The sequence below is a fragment of the Syngnathus floridae genome, chromosome 2 (assembly GCF_059516105.1).
Source record: "Syngnathus floridae isolate MCC-2025c chromosome 2, RoL_Sflo_1.0, whole genome shotgun sequence".
NCBI classification, from domain to species: Eukaryota; Metazoa; Chordata; class Actinopteri; order Syngnathiformes; family Syngnathidae; genus Syngnathus; species Syngnathus floridae.
Window position 1 is genome coordinate 23,701,561 of NC_142414.1, and position 15,754 is coordinate 23,717,314.

Consider the following 15,754-nt stretch of genomic DNA (forward strand, 5'->3'; position numbering starts at 1 on the left):
GTACAAAGTGGTTAGTAACTGCAAAGTGGTTAGTAACTGCAAAAAAAGGATTGTTAATTGAGTCTTCTGTGGGTCTGATCTACTACCCGGTTGCATTTGAAATTTTAGCAAACTTAGAGTGCAAAATGTCAGAACGCTGCAAATACACACACCACGAAGTGACTTTCCCTGATAGCATGACTGGCAACACGAAACTGAGAGATTTATTTATAGCCACATTACAAATTTCCATGATAGTTTCCACCATGCTTGCCAAAGACTCTGGAAACACATACCCACCTATCTGTCAAGCGCTGTGCTTATCAACACACATGTACTCTGTCAGTGGTAGCCTGTAAAATGGACAAAGACGCACACTGTCCTACTTAAAATTATTGTGACACGTCATAGGCACCGCATGGAGGGATGTGCGTGTCCTTTTACGTATGTACGCTATGTCGTGGTACTAATGGTCTATTAAGGTGCTGAGAATGGACCCAATTAGCCAGTGTGAAACTACATCATAAGCACTACGTCTGCTGAGTATAAATAACTTGACTTTAAAGGTCTTTTCAACCCTCATTGGCGGCATAAAAGTATCCATAGTTGTGACACTTGGGCCTTACGGCATTACGACTTAAAGAGATGATAGCACCCAGTCGAGAAGTTGTCCCATAAGTCGGAACAAGATATACAAACAATAATATTGGAAAATGGGGGTCTTCTGTATGACTCAGGATGTGTTGACCAGGATAAGGAACACCAATTTTTCCAGCTCTAGCGAATAATGAACACCAGGCATTACTATAGCTTTTCCCCTTTTGCCATTAACTTATCAAACAGATGACTTGTAACTTCATGTGCAAATGTTTGCATATTTGTTGTTGACACTGGTGGAGCCAGAGTGGGGTTTGCGGTGGGCACTACACACACCCCCAAATCAATTCTGCTTTGTAAGTTAACTAGCATAGAACCCACTTACTTGTGACCCTAAATGAAAAAGAAGCAGGAGTAGGAGTTACAGAGAAAAAAGGGATAGATGGATAGTTGTAATGGTCTGTGGTTCTAATACCTGCGTGTAGTATAAATCACAAGGATGGTGCCTTTGTGTAAGGTGACTTGTAAAGCACCTTTTTCATTAAGCCATGCTACCTTCTAGTGGTGTAATTGAGAACTGTTCCTGAGTCCAATATATTGCATTGTACAGTACTGATATTTTGACCAAATTTGTAAAAAAAACACAAGAGAGGCCTTCACATATAGCCTCCAGCCACATTCAATCAACATAACACAACACAACACAACACAGGTACACAAGACAACACAACACAAGTACACAACATAACAAAACATAATATAACATAACATAACATAACATAACATAACATAACATGAAATTAGATAATATGACTTAGCTTGTAGACAACCAAGTCATCAAAAGCATTAACCACAATAAACCTGACTGAAAATACATTTAGTGTATGTCTCTGAGGAATTCCATGAAGAGCCTCTGCTCTGGCCAATATTACTTTATATCACTGTTCCTCATGAATCAGCCAATTGGAAGGAGAGCTAAGGATCAAGAAGACACTCTGTTCTCCTATGACTAAACTACCACAATGCATATGTTGACCATATGGATTCCCCCCAAACTCTTTAATGTATGTCAAGTTGGTTTAGCTTCAGGAAATCTATTTTTTGAAAGCCCAAATCCCCCCTTGTATAAATTAAACAGATGCATATGTGTCTTAGAGGCTAAGAGGCGCTTTGGCCTCTATTTGTCTCTGTGAATACACGGGAGTACAGTTATTATGAGATTCAGCTAGCACATGAGGGCGAGTCAAATTACAAGTGACAATGTTCCAGTGGTATAGTGACGTCAGGGTTGCAAGATTATTAGTTAATGAAAACTGATGAAATAACTCTAACCTAAATTGAGACAACATTACCGTAACTGAAATGAAATGAACATTAAAATGTCTTTTTTTTTCTTTCATCAAAAACTAACTATCTGACTACATTTAAACCTAATTGATAATACAACCAGATATTGCGTGTAGATTATGCAACCAAAGAAATCTTGACGTATATAGTAATGGTGAAGCCAGTTGCTAATAGCAGCGCTTGAATGAGTGTGGTTTCTATTACCGCCCTTGGGAATAAAGCAATGTGAAGAAAATGAGCAAGTGTACCACATGTTGCAATATTAATGAAGGTGCCAGTGTGTCTAATGCAACGGTTCCTGCTGATGCTGGAGACTGTGCATTATTGCAACAACAAAAATAGTAGAGCAGATGATCATAATTTGTTGTTTTAGGTCAGGGGTGTCAAAGTCACTTTTTTCACGGGCTGTATTGTCGTCATAGCTACTTTCAGAGGGCCGTTATGACTGTCAACCCAATTAAATGTATGAACACCTCATGTTATATACGGTAAAAGCTACAAAATAAACTGACAAATAACTCATTTTCAAATCAGATGAGTAAAAACTGGTCAAATATTTAAAAAAAGATATTATTAAAAGTGAAGACAATTTGCAACTCTAGTAATGACACACGAATTTGATGCACAATTTGTCTTCGCGGGCCACATAAAATGATGTGGCGGGCCGTATCTGGCCCCCGGGCCTTGACTTTGACACCTGTGTGTTAGGTGTTTTCATTCTGTGTTGTTTCACTTTAAATTAGTAGAAAAAATAAAGGCTTTAAGTATTTAAAGTTCTATATAAAATTCTATAAAATTCTATATAGTTAAGGGGTTTTTTGTATTTGATATTTTTTTCTAACGGCAAATAACTCATAAATTAATCAAACCAGTAAACTGAGAAGAGCCCAATGTCCAGCTGCGCTAAAATTATTTTAATAAACATTTTTTCAAAAGTTTTTTTTTTTGCACAATGCATAAGTTGATATCATTTTTGACAATACATTAACATAGGCAACAAAAAAATTGAAGAGGAGTTTGGGAGCTGACAAAAGAAGAGAGAGAATTCCTTTCCAGTTCCAGAATGGATGCATGCACTGTAGATAACAGTACATTAGAGACGCTACACAATGCTGCAAACTCAGGATAAGCAGCAGTTTATCTTAAATGGTTTTAATAAGTAAAGATGTGACTTGAAGTAAAATGGTAGTCAAGCTCACCATTAAAATCAGTACATAGTGGCCTGATTCGCAATTTAATGCTTAAACCTCAGCTTGATTAGTGTCAAGTATTCTTGTTCCACAGCTGACAAAGTGTAAGTTATGTAGGCTGCTGTCATCAACCCGAACAGAGATGGACTAAGACAGGAGGAAGGGGGTGGAGGTTTTTTTTTTTTTTTTTTCCTAATCTGCCAGTGCAATGAAATTCAAGACGGTGCCCCATGATGCATGCGCACTACTTGGTATATTCCATGTAGTACTCAAGACACAGTTCAAGATTGAGAAATATATGTTTGTAAACTCTATATAGAAAGACATTTATGGTAAAAACTTTTGGAGGCATGCACTCTCCCTCTCAGACCATAGAGTAGTTATTCTTGGAAGCTTGCGGCTAGCTGGGCTGCATGAACACCCCCCCCACAAACTCTGAAGACAAAGGTAAGGACAACAAATTAAATCTCAACCTCACTTTAAATTGGTTAGTCCCACTGTGTGTATTATGTAAAATGCATTCTGGGAGGGGTGCAGAAGAGGTTCTTTTCTAGCCACAATGACTTAATAAGTATGCTCACTAAGAATGGAGACTATTGTTCTATGTTAAACAGAGGCAGGCATGGTTTTTAACACTTCATTTTGTTTTACTGTACTGTGCAAAATACAATAACTTCCAGCCAATACGTGGCCTTTTAATGACATTGAAAACATTACTGCCAAGAAAATATTTTCTTTATAAATTCCTTTTTAATTTTGTTTTGTTGAACATTTGAGTTTCATAAAGGTGTTTTATTGAGTGTGATGAATGTGCGTAACATGGAAAAGTACATGAGTGAGAAAAAAATACAATGTCCACACGGGGGCAGGCTTTCAGTTCATAACACTTTTACTTGTGTTCACAGCCAATCAGAGAGCGCCTCCTTTTCCAGCGGTTTCCATAGGAGCATTATTATGGGCTGTGCGCGTTGTTACTTCCGGTGTACAGTCGACAGATTTCTCCAAACTCATCTGTGTTTCTTCTTCTTTTAATTCCCAATTTGATGGACTCGGATAAATGAGTGTTTCCCAATTTGATGGACTCGGATAAATGAGTGTTTTCTCGGAGATTTTCGGGACATCTTGGTCGTTTAATGTGTGTATTCATATTTCTTAATATTTTAGTAACGGGAGCGTATTACTGGGGGATATTGTCGGAGTTTGCATGATCTCTCCGAATTCCACCTTCACCAAAACATGTTTCTTTTTTAAATACAGACTTTAATGCCCATAAGTGTTTAAGTGTGTGAATGGTTGGCTATGTCGCTGGCCATCGATTGACACATAGATGGTCTCACGTCTGCCCGCCTCTCGCCCAGTCAGCCGTAACACCGGGATTGATAAGAGGTACATTAATAAAGTGGATGGATGGACAATAATATGATGACTAGGTTGGACTTGAATACAATACAGCAAAGACTCCATGAAACCCCATGCAAATAGGGAGAACATGCAAAGTCCAACACAGGGGGCAGATAGGGTGAACGCTTGCAACAGTTTTGTCAATTTAAAATTAAAATATTGTGAAAAAATGTGTTACTTGTGCAGAGTCCTGCAAACTCCCAAACAAATAAAAGAGGACTTATTTCAAAGTGATACACGTGACGTACTGTGTCGTTAATTCCTGTCATTCAGAGCATGTTGTCATCTTGATGCAATGAAAAATTCTTTATTTTTCCATCAGTACATTGTTATTTATTGTCTCAACACAGTGTAAACATGAGATTGCATTTTTGAAGCATCATGAGTTTTACAGTGCACAACAAATTTTAAACACACATCTATAACCCCTAATCACATAATTTGTATGTTCCTAGATTAAACCAGTGCCAGTTCTACCAGTACAGACATCATGCCTGGCGATGACAAGACATCACAACAAACCCGCCAGAGGAAAAAGAACAAAAAATCCCGCTCCAAAGGGAAGAGCCCTGGTGCAGGTCCAAATGCAGGTCTGGCTGGTACCTTGAATGGGCAACATGAACTCACCTTACCAGCTATTATTCAGCCACTTCCTAAAAAGTCATCAGAAGCAAGGCCCAAAGTAGCTGTAGCCAAAGTTGAAGAGGAGTCATCTCGAGCCATATGCCTACAGGTTCTTTTTCCATACCTGCTGGCGGGAATGGGAATGGTGATGGCCGGAATGGTACTGGATAATGTACAGGTGAGTTCATTCAAAATATTTTAGACCTGATGATAATCATCTATCACACAGGTGTCAAACTCAAGGCCCGGGGGCTAAATACGGCCTGCCACATCATTTTATGTGGCCCGCGAAGACAAATCGTGCATCAAATTCGTGTCATTACTAGAATTGCAAATTATCTTCACTTTTAATAATATCTTTTTTTTTTTTTTTTAATATTTGACCAGTTTTTACTCGTCTGATTTGAAAATGAGTCATTTGTCAGTTTGTTTTGTAGCTTTTACTGTTTATAATTTGAGGTGCTCATACATTTACTTGGGTTGACAGTCATAATGGCCCTCCGAAAGAAGCTATGACTACAATGCGGCCCGCGAAAAAAATGACTTTGACACCCCTGGTTTAATTATTTCACTGGTTCTTTTATCACAAATTATTTAGGGTTCATTACCTGACGTGTTTCGGCTATCACTTTCACCTTCATCAGTGTGTCACCGGTGTGGTTGTGACGCGTCTTTATCAGCTGATGGATGACACTCTGATGTGACACTCTGATGAAGGCGGAAGTGATAGCCGAAATATGTCAGGTAATGAAACCTAAATAATTTGTTTGTGAGAAAAGAACCAATAAAATAATTGACAATTGAAAACAAGATGAACATAGTACAACTACCCCTGGTTTAAATCTAGGGTTAGGGTTTCATACTAGAGTTAGGGTTTCAAAGTAGGGTTTAAAGCTAGGGTTAGGGCTTCAAAGTAGGGTTTCATACTAGGGTTAGGGTTTCAAAGTAGGGTTTAAAGCTAGGGTTAGGGTTTCAAAGTAGGGTTTAAAGCTCGGGTTACGGTTTCAAAGTAGGTTTAAAGCTAGGGTTAGGGTTTCAAACTAGGGTTCATATTAGAGTTAGGGTTTCAAACTAGGGTTTCATAAGGTTATGAACTCAGATGAGCACGTTCTGTCGCTCCGTGTAAGCCCCTTTTTGACCAACCTGAATCAGAGTTAGCAGGACAGAATGAATATTTTTGTGTACCTTTGGATGTGTGAGTGGTGCAACTTACCCCTGGTCTCCTCTCAGGGGTTCTGTTTACCACCTACTAGCAGACGTGTTGCTGGATGCTTTGTGAGAAGCTGATAGATGTCTCACGCCTACTTCCCATTCACTGTTCAACACATTTTATCCGCATTGGCTCACACCTTTCGCAGTGTCAGTTGGTCATCGTCATCCCGTCTGCGACTGATAATGATTTGGCTGAGTGTCAAAATTACTCCAGATGTAACTGGTGTACCTGGATTTCTATGTCCCTTTTTTTTTTTTTTTTTTTTTTTTTTTTAAATATAAAAGGTATGAAAAGTCACAAACAACCTATTCACAAACAAACAAAAAAGAAAATAGTGACTGATCTCAGAGATGGCTCGTATAGCAATGCTTCTGAAATGTATGCTTGTCATTGTCATGATTGTGTTGTTGTTATTATGTTATTATTTGTTACCGGTTATCAATTAGTCATCCAACAACCAACCCCAGGAGCTTCATATTTCCAGGCGCAAATTGGCATTATAACTGAACCATACAGAGCATGCAAGTTAGAACTACAGGTCATCTCTGGCAACTCGTTTTGGGAGAGCCTGAACATTTTTTTAGTCTCTATCAAATTGAAAAAGAAGGGAATGGATAAAGGAAACGGTGGGCAGGATATATGGAAGGTTGCCTATAAAAAAAAACATGTTAGAATGCAGTTTAGTAGAAACCTACGGTCACACGGTGAGGAAGACCAGTGTTGAGAAAAAGCAAGAGTGTTAGCGTGTGTACCGGTAAGCTTGTCATTTCCTTACTGGGTGAGGATGACGTGCAGGAGGAACAGCCCCACCTCTTTATGTTCTACGTCACATCAGAGTGGAGGAGAGCAGAGCAGAGCAGAGCAGATCAACACTACAACAGACGAGGAACACTAGAGCCAGTCAGACAACCAGTCGCTGCATCTTATTACAGGATCTTTTGGATCGCCTATTGACAGCGCGGACCTGTTTTATTTTTTCCTTTCACTGATGGAGAGACGCTGGATGGACAGCCAGAGATACTGCTCGCTCCAGACTCCTCAGACAGATTGCGTTCAATCTTTCACTAAACTGTCCCAATATCATTTTTGTCAGTAATGTGGCTGTGGTTCTGCTCAGGAGATCACGCATACTTCTGATTGGATCAAAATGAGAACTGAATACAACAAAGACGTTGTAATCAGTGCAGTTTAATTTTTTATTTGAATAACTTTTCTTCCTGAAAGAATAGTAAATTTAAGCTATTTGTTTGGATATGGCAAGAGTTGTATAGTACATGTAGGGCAACAAGATGAACGATTGTGACCGATGGTAGAGTTATTGTGTTAAATCAAGTGGTGCTGATAAATGAATCACTTCATTACTGCTGACTCACCATTAGCTCACAAATTCCACGCATCGTTGTATGGCAGGTGAAAAAGAAAAAGTTAATTTCAACTTGCCTTAAAAATGTAATAAAACCACAGACTTACAATATTTTAGTCATCACTTAAATCTATTGGTCATAGTAATGTAAACTAAATGTGTGTATGAAATGAATGTAAATTAAATGAATGTAAACTTCACCTGTCACTTAGATGTAGCAGGTTTTTAATACCACAGATTATTCTAAAACAACGTGTTCATCACTTTTGAATGAAGCATAATTATTCTAATGTTTTACTCATCCCATAAAGGTACCATCACAAATTATACTGTATTTTTACTGTAGACATTGAAAATGTACTCAATTATTTATTTTTCCTTAAGTCTTACTATAATGCTGAAGGTTATATGACTTATGCTCTCTGGTTTGTTTCTTATTCATTTCTAAAACCTCCAAACATAAACATCTCGCTCTCCACTTAAACGTAGCGGGGAAAACAAAGCAGTTACTGGGAATGAAATTTACCTCAATCTTAAATGTAGCAATGTTAATTGGTTAACTGTATTTCATGCTTTTAGGTTAGGCTTGTTTAATGTTATTACTTGCACTTGTCAATCAAATGCCCAGCCCATTCATTTGAAGAGCTTCAATTGACTTTTTTTTTCTAAATTGATGCTGCTGCTATTTTTGGACTTCCATAACTTACTATTCAATTATGGATGGACCACAAGGTCTTTGACACTGATCAGTTCTCATTTTGGAGCCAAATTTCTTTTTTGCCTCCACTGCCTCAATTCACAACTCAACATTTCCTGGGATGGCACGACTACATTGAACTTGGATAACCCCTTCACACAACATGGCGGTGACTCATCTCGAGCTGGAGCTTTGCTACCAAGGGAAAAAGTTACGGAGTGTGACATGGAAGCTGACACACTCGGAATATGGTTTTCTACCTGAGCGCTCTTGGCTCATCGCGCTGCAGGTCTTGGTACCATTCCTAGTGTCAGGACTCGGACTGGTCTTCGCTGGTGTTGTCATGGACCTGATACAAGTATGCAAATATCTCCTGATAAAGTAAATGTTGGATTGAGGGAATAAAAACCTACAAAATGGGTTATTTCCCATGGAAAATGAGAAGCTATTCCAGATGCCTAAAATACTACCAGAGATTTAATTTCTACAATGCCAGATTTCTAAAAAGCAGAGTCAGAAGCTTTAAAGTAAAATTCAGTTTTGCCTGGATGTGGTCCAGATTGTGCATTTGGCAGCAATTTCAATGAAATGATGGAAGAATGCCAGCAGCATGATGATTGAGTGCTTTGCATTGCTTTATTACATCAAAAACTTTCAGGGTTTTAACGTGTCAGTTTGCATGATCGACAGTGCATGTTTGAAATCTATAACAACTGAAGCATATGAGATTGAAGACAGTGAAGACTTGAAACTAGATAGATATTGTGGTGGCTATGCAAGGACTGCAAAAAAAGGCCATGGTTTGAAGATCTGTTGGAGATGAGGGACAAGAAAGAGCTCATGGATCCCATTCCCCTTGATGAGAATTGTGGGTGCATTTGAGCAAGGCATTCATCCTGCTCAGAGTCCTGAGGCTATTGTACACCATCCATCACAATCGAATCGAAGATATGTGTTTAATCGGATTCATCAAATCTCCCCATAGTTGCTCAAGGAAACTTTGTCTTGAGGAAAATTCGTTATCGCATGGAAACTAATTAAGTAGTTATCTTTTTGTTCATCCATCCATTCGTAATATCTGTGCAGGCATTGTATTGATTCACCAAGATTTGACCAAGGCACCTTTTTTTTTGACTAGGTGTCTTGAAATCAGCTTCCAAGAAAATAGCAGACCTTTTTTTGTAAATCATGTATGTCTACTAACGACAGAACATTCCCTTTTTCATTTGACTGTGCATCTTTCCGTGCCTCTTTCCTCCCTGCCTTTTCCCTTGTATCACCTCTCTTGGCAGCTGTGGTGCTCCATTCTATGCGCTTCTATTTAAAGACCTACCCCCCCCTGGACCCCCCCCCCCCCCCCCCAAGAACCCCATGAACCTGCCAAGTAGACTTGTCATCGAGAAAACAGAGGCAAACAAACTGTACATCCTGTGCACCTGGTGAACCTGTGCTGTCACAGAGTGACCAAAGACTTTGGATGAGGGAATGTAGGCCAGTAGGTTAGTCGAGAATATGTGATGCACTTATTTAGCGCATCAGCGCGGCAGATGGTTCATGATGTACATCTATAAAGAGGAACATATTTTTTTCAATAAGTTTCTGTTTTTGAAAAAAGGACACCTACATTATTGTACATACACTAACCAATGTTCATGTTCTTGTGTGTTTCAGCACTGGGATGTGTTCAAGGTAATCACGGAGGTTTTTATCCTTGTACCTGCACTGGTTGGACTCAAAGGAAATCTGGAGATGACCCTGGCTGCTCGCCTCTCCACCGCGGTGAGAGAAGATAAAAATATGACCGCAGAAGCCATGTTTCCGAATGCAACTGCATCTTAAGAACCTCGATTAAACTAGGGTTTGTTCCCCAGAGCAATTTAAAATCGAGCTGATGGATAGACGATCAATTTTTGTTGGAGCACAGGCATCTGATCTGTCAAGCCCAAACAATTTTAATTTTAACCGATTGAGCTCTCTGAATTGAATTGGATATCTGTAAAATAAATAAATATTGATCACTCCACATGGTCATTTTGTGTCGTTAAGGTCTGTAGTTTGCTTGGTTTTGTACCAACTTGAGCTTCATATTAATTGAAATATCACGAAGTCATATGTCACGAAGGCCTTCATCAAAACAGCCTTTTTGACTGCTTTTACTCTTAAAGTGTTCATAGTGATGCAATTATGAATTTCTGTCCAGTATGGCTGAATATCATTCATGTCCTTAGGCCAACACAGGACAAATGGATGACCCGAATAAGCAGTGGACCATGCTGTGCTGCAATCTTGCACTAATACAGGTAAGGTAAGGTATGGCCAACTCTGAGTTTGAGTCTTTGTTCAAAATCAAATAGTGCTAAATAATAAATGTTCAGCCATTAATTGTTAAGCATGTTACTCTGAACTTGGAAAATAAGGCGCCCAAGACCGAGAAGACCATCTCATCGGTGGTGTCCCCACATTTGGCGACCGCCGCCACCTCTCTTGTCTAGCAGCCATTTGCATGAGAGTGCCCATCCCTTTAGCCATAAATGTCCTTATAAGTGATCATGTGAATTTGCACACTCCACAGGTTCAAGCGACTGTAGTGGGCTTCCTCGCGGCTGTTGCGGCTGTGTGTTTAGGAGCAATTTCTAGAGGGGGGATTGAATTGAACCAGGCAGCTGTTCTGTGTGCTAGCAGCATCGTCACCGCATTTGTGGCTGCTCTCTCTTTAGGTCAGTAGCCCACGTCTTGGTAACGGTAACAACCTGAAGCCTTGTAAGGTTCGGACAAAGCATATTCACGTTTCTCACCAAAAAGGAGTCTGAATTATTCTTTAATCCTTAGTCGTGTTTCTGTCTCATTTCTTCTCCCTCACAGGCTTGTTGATGATTGGAGTGATCATCGGCTCCCGAAAGGTCGGAATTAACCCGGATAATGTTGCCACCCCTATAGCTGCCAGTTTGGGAGATTTGATCACCCTATCCCTGCTCGCTGGTGTCAGCAGCACCCTTTATGAACATATAGGTGAGGGGAATACAGTTGGCATACAGCAGGCCTGTGCTGGGGGGGTGCATAAACGTTTCCTTCAGTTTACAAAGAATGCTGGGTTTTTTTTCTTTTTGCGTGATGCCTTTTTTGGCTTTGTGAGAGGTGCAACAACCTTGTGAGGATGTTGAAATTGATGTGTAGCTAAAAAAAGACACGGAAAGTCTATGATTTAACTGTCGATAAAAGTCAATTGAGGTGGTGTTGAATATCATGAGAAGTGTTGGGAATTATATGTACGTATGATCACTATCAACACTGTATTTGGTTATTTATTGTAAATTTTGTGTATAGCATTAGTAGTTTTCAGGTACAGTATTTTGTCTTTGGTCCACAGAAATATGGTACATCTCTCCCTTGGTGTGTCTGATCTTCTTGGCTCTAATCCCCCTCTGGGTTGTGGTGGCTCGACAGAACCCTCAGAGTAGGGAAGTTCTCTATTCAGGGTGGCAGCCTGTTTTAGTTGCCATGTGTATTAGCAGGTATATAAACACACGCTGCTGTCATTGGTCATTCATTCTACAATTTTATTAACAAGAGTTGTTTATGTAGAAATGATTTTTCTTTTTTTCTGTCCCAACATTCTGTGTATTTCCAGCCTTGGAGGTGTGATACTGGACAGGACGGTCAGTAATCCCAGTTTTGAGGGGATGGCTGTTTTTACACCAGTTATCAATGGTAAGATTAAAACATATACTAATATAGGGCATTTTTGGATGGCGTCGTACAAACCACGATTATAAAATTAACGAAACGAGAAAAAAAACTGCATCTAATAATTAAGTCATAGTAATAACATACACTGATCTTTTGATGTACATGGATTCAGTTTTGGCAAAAGCTTCACCTTCTGTTTGATTGTGGTGTACTGTACTCATTGTCTGTCAATCTTGACTGGATTAGGAGTTGGTGGCAATTTAGTAGCCATCCAGGCCAGCAGACTGTCGACCTACCTCCACCTCTGGAGCATTCCAGGAGTGCTGCCATACAAGATGAGGCAGTATTGGCCCAATCCCTACACGACTTTCTTTTCTTCAGGTAACACCATCAATATATTATTTTTATAACAATAGTAGCAGTTGACTGTTCTTTGTAAAGATAATATTTCCTGACTCTTTTGTGGTATTTTAGTGCCTTTACAGCTCTGTGTTTTATTTTTCCTGACTATGGCTTTTTGATTCACTGTCACCACTCTCTTGTTTACCAATTTCATCTAGAGTAAGGAATTGTGCTCAGGGGACAAGCTATGAAATATGTCAGTCAGTGTGTATAGCCCAATAGAATGTGTTTGAGCAGGAGATTAATACTCAATAGAGGACCTTAATACTTAAAAATAACAGGGTGTACAAGATCACTAGTGTCTCAGTCTAAGCTTAGTTCACACCCAAATAAATTCAAGCGGAAATAAATACAAAATGGTTACCATTACCATTTACCGTACTTTAGACTTACAGTAGCATAGACGTGAATGCTTACACAACCACCCCACGTCATGTGCTTGTGTTTCCTATTTCAAATCCTGCAGGTTTGAACTCCAAGTCAGCACGAGTGCTGCTGATGCTGGTCATGCCCGGACAACTGGTCTTTCTCTACGCTGTCTCTCTGTTGCAGGGAGATGAGGTTGCAATAACTTTAGCCTTTGCTGCTTGCTACCTGTGTGCTGCTTTTCTACAGGTATACTCGCACAGCATCATATTTACGGGACACACTGTGGAAATATACTGTGACTCTATAACAGAGAACTAGAATTGATCGCTGTGTTTGAATCTCATCTCGGCCTTTCTGCTCCTTAAGCTCATTGAAAACTCTAAATTGTCCATTAACGTGAATGGTTGTTAGTCATTCTTGATCTTCGATTGATATCTTTCTTCCAACGTCTGTTGATATCATATACATCACCATGATCACAACATACTTTTCAATTCATTCATAATGATTAATTTGGTCTTCAGATAGCAAACGAGTTTGGCAAAAGCAAAATATGACTGATTACTTTTGTTATTTAAAATAGATGTATAATTTCATATTTTAAGTATGCAATAGGCTCCTTGTTAAATTGTGCCACTCAACAAGGTGGAGGATTCAAATCCCCATTATTACAGATACCCCAATACGTACATAGAACACCGTCTTGCTTCTGTCACAGCTCCGATACTATCAAGGAAGCTAAAGAATTGCAGTGTCAAATTCACTCCCATTTTTGTTATCGTTGCCCTGGTGTTTTGAGTCCATATTTATATGTTGTTGTTTTTTATTGCTTGCTGAGCTCAGTATTCTCCTTGCTCCAGGTGGCCATTTTACTTTATGCGGCCGACCTGATTGTCCGTATGATGTGGCGACGTTCACTGGACCCTGACAATTTCTCCATCCCGTACCTGACAGCCCTGGGAGACCTTTTGGGCACTGGCTTTCTGGCCCTGTGCTACCATGTGTCATTAGTTCACAGTCAGTAGCTCTGAATGAGCTTTCCATACACACATATGGACAATACAGAAAGGAATAAGTCTCAGGCCCAAACAAATGCTACACTGGTGACATTTTCAGTAAATGTCATCTGTGGAGCATTTCCATCAGTGTTTGTGCTGTAAATAATATTTATTTACTGCACATCTACGTATGAATCACAGAAATGGGTCTTCCTATTTTTCTGAGTGGAGTGCGACATGCTTTTGCTTACGTTCTCAACCATTCTTCCTCCACTCTGCCTTTGGTATCACAAGAAATGTGTTGGTGATATTAGAAGGGCAGTTTCTGCTCTACAGTTCTGCAGAGTTTCATGCTTTGACTCCTGGTACATATGAATATTTGTTTGGATTACACTGCTCAAAGTCAGCCAGCTTAAATCATTTTTAATGTTAAATAGTTTTGCAAATATTTTAAAAGGGAGGATTTTATTGTCAGTCCTGTTTTTAATGTTTGTTGCATGGTGTGTTCACTAGAGGGCACTGTTACTCCCCTCTTGGCACCATGTTAAATGGAGCAGTGGAGAGTCCAGACAATCATTTGTCAAACTTCATCAAGGTGTTAGCCTGTTTTTGGCTTCTAAATTACATTAGCCATCCCGTCAGCAAACTTGAAGCTGCATTCATTTATTTTAACAGCAGCAAGATCAAATTGAGCAAGTAAGAACCAGTTAATGTGATGTTAAATCTTTGCAAAAAAAGATGAAAGATAAATATGTACAGCACACTCACATCACTCACAGGTCTCTTGATTTTAGATGCTTACTAAAAAAAAAGAAAGTAAAAAGTCTTATTTTTCCTCAGGGTTTGTACCAGAAATTCTTCTTAAAGTGTTTAACATTCAGGTGGAATTATACGCAAACATTCTTACATTGATCAATGTTGCATTGCCATTTTTTTCTATATACAAAAGTGGTTTGGCTAGATTCTAATGAACCGCTCAGAAATGTATTTTAAAAGGGTTAAAACGCACACACAGCTACAATATTAACACATTACAGGTGCTTATTCAACCAGTTAGCGCAGCTCCTGATGAATACTACAGCCTCTTTCATGAAACAAATGCATTTTAGCACAGAATCAAACAAAATCTGCTGAAAAAGAATCAACTCCATGAAACATTTCAAAATTTCTGTCATGCTGAAGCCAAGAAATACAGGCAGTGCAGAAAAAAATCCCCCAAAACACCTGACTGCATACTTGTACTTTTGGATATCATCTACAACCGTGTGAGTCAAATACCTTATTTCCTCAAAGTGGCCTCTATTCAAATAGACAACTTGCCTTGCTTCTGTGGTGTGTCCACCACTATATGAATCAGTATCTATCTATCTATCTATCTATCTATCTATCTATCTATCTATCTATCTATCTATCTATCTATCTATCTATCTATCTATCTATATCTATCTATCTATATATAGATATAGATATAGATATATAGATATATAGTATTTGTAGAAAAACATTGAAAATACCTTAATATGATAAATAAAGATTAATATAGGGCCCTCCTCTTACAAACATGGTATTCTACAGTTTCAAAATTTTAGAAAACTATTTGAGAAAATACCCTCATTTCTTTTGTTTTTTCTGTGCAGACTATAAATGTTTCTACTACTGTGAGTGTAACTGTCTGAAGATGCCAACATGTATCATACATGGCATAAAGGACCTTTTATTACATATCGTATGGTACTGTACATTGTCACCTCATATTGCACAACTGTCTCGTGTGCACTCAAAAAATAGATATGTTATCAAAATGTGATGTGTTTGGCAAGTTCGTACTTGTGGGCTTTTGTGTTTTTATTTAAATAAAACAAACTGTGTGATTAAATCATTTTGCAA

The 15,754-nt window shown here is 38.9% G+C and overlaps 1 protein-coding gene across 2 annotated transcripts; it reads left to right on the forward strand.

The window, feature by feature from the left end:
• The first annotated feature begins 4,075 nt into the window (after positions 1-4,075).
• On the forward strand, positions 4,076-15,754 carry LOC148402685 (solute carrier family 41 member 1-like). Of its 2 annotated transcripts, XM_088369334.1 has the most exons (12): positions 4,076-4,248; positions 4,371-4,499; positions 4,970-5,316; positions 10,083-10,190; positions 10,640-10,711; positions 10,984-11,128; positions 11,274-11,420; positions 11,779-11,923; positions 12,040-12,119; positions 12,345-12,479; positions 12,967-13,115; positions 13,730-15,754. In XM_088369334.1, the coding sequence occupies exons 3-12, from the start codon at positions 5,005-5,007 to the stop codon at positions 13,892-13,894; spliced, it is 1,458 nt and encodes a 485-aa protein (XP_088225460.1). In that variant the 5' UTR covers positions 4,076-4,248; positions 4,371-4,499; positions 4,970-5,004; the 3' UTR covers positions 13,895-15,754. The 2 variants fall into 2 exon arrangements, with proteins under 2 accessions (XP_088225460.1, XP_088225459.1); XM_088369333.1 differs by lacking the exon at positions 4,371-4,499.

Coding starts and splice junctions, on each gene's coding strand:
- LOC148402685 (XM_088369334.1), top strand. CDS start 5,005: ATGCCTGGCGATGACAAGACATCACAACAAACCCGCCAGAGGAAAAAG. Junction 11,129..11,273: donor TGTGGCTGCTCTCTCTTTAG/GTCAGTAGCCCA, acceptor TCTCCCTCACAG/GCTTGTTGATGATTGGAGTG. Junction 11,924..12,039: donor GTTGCCATGTGTATTAGCAG/GTATATAAACAC, acceptor GTGTATTTCCAG/CCTTGGAGGTGTGATACTGG.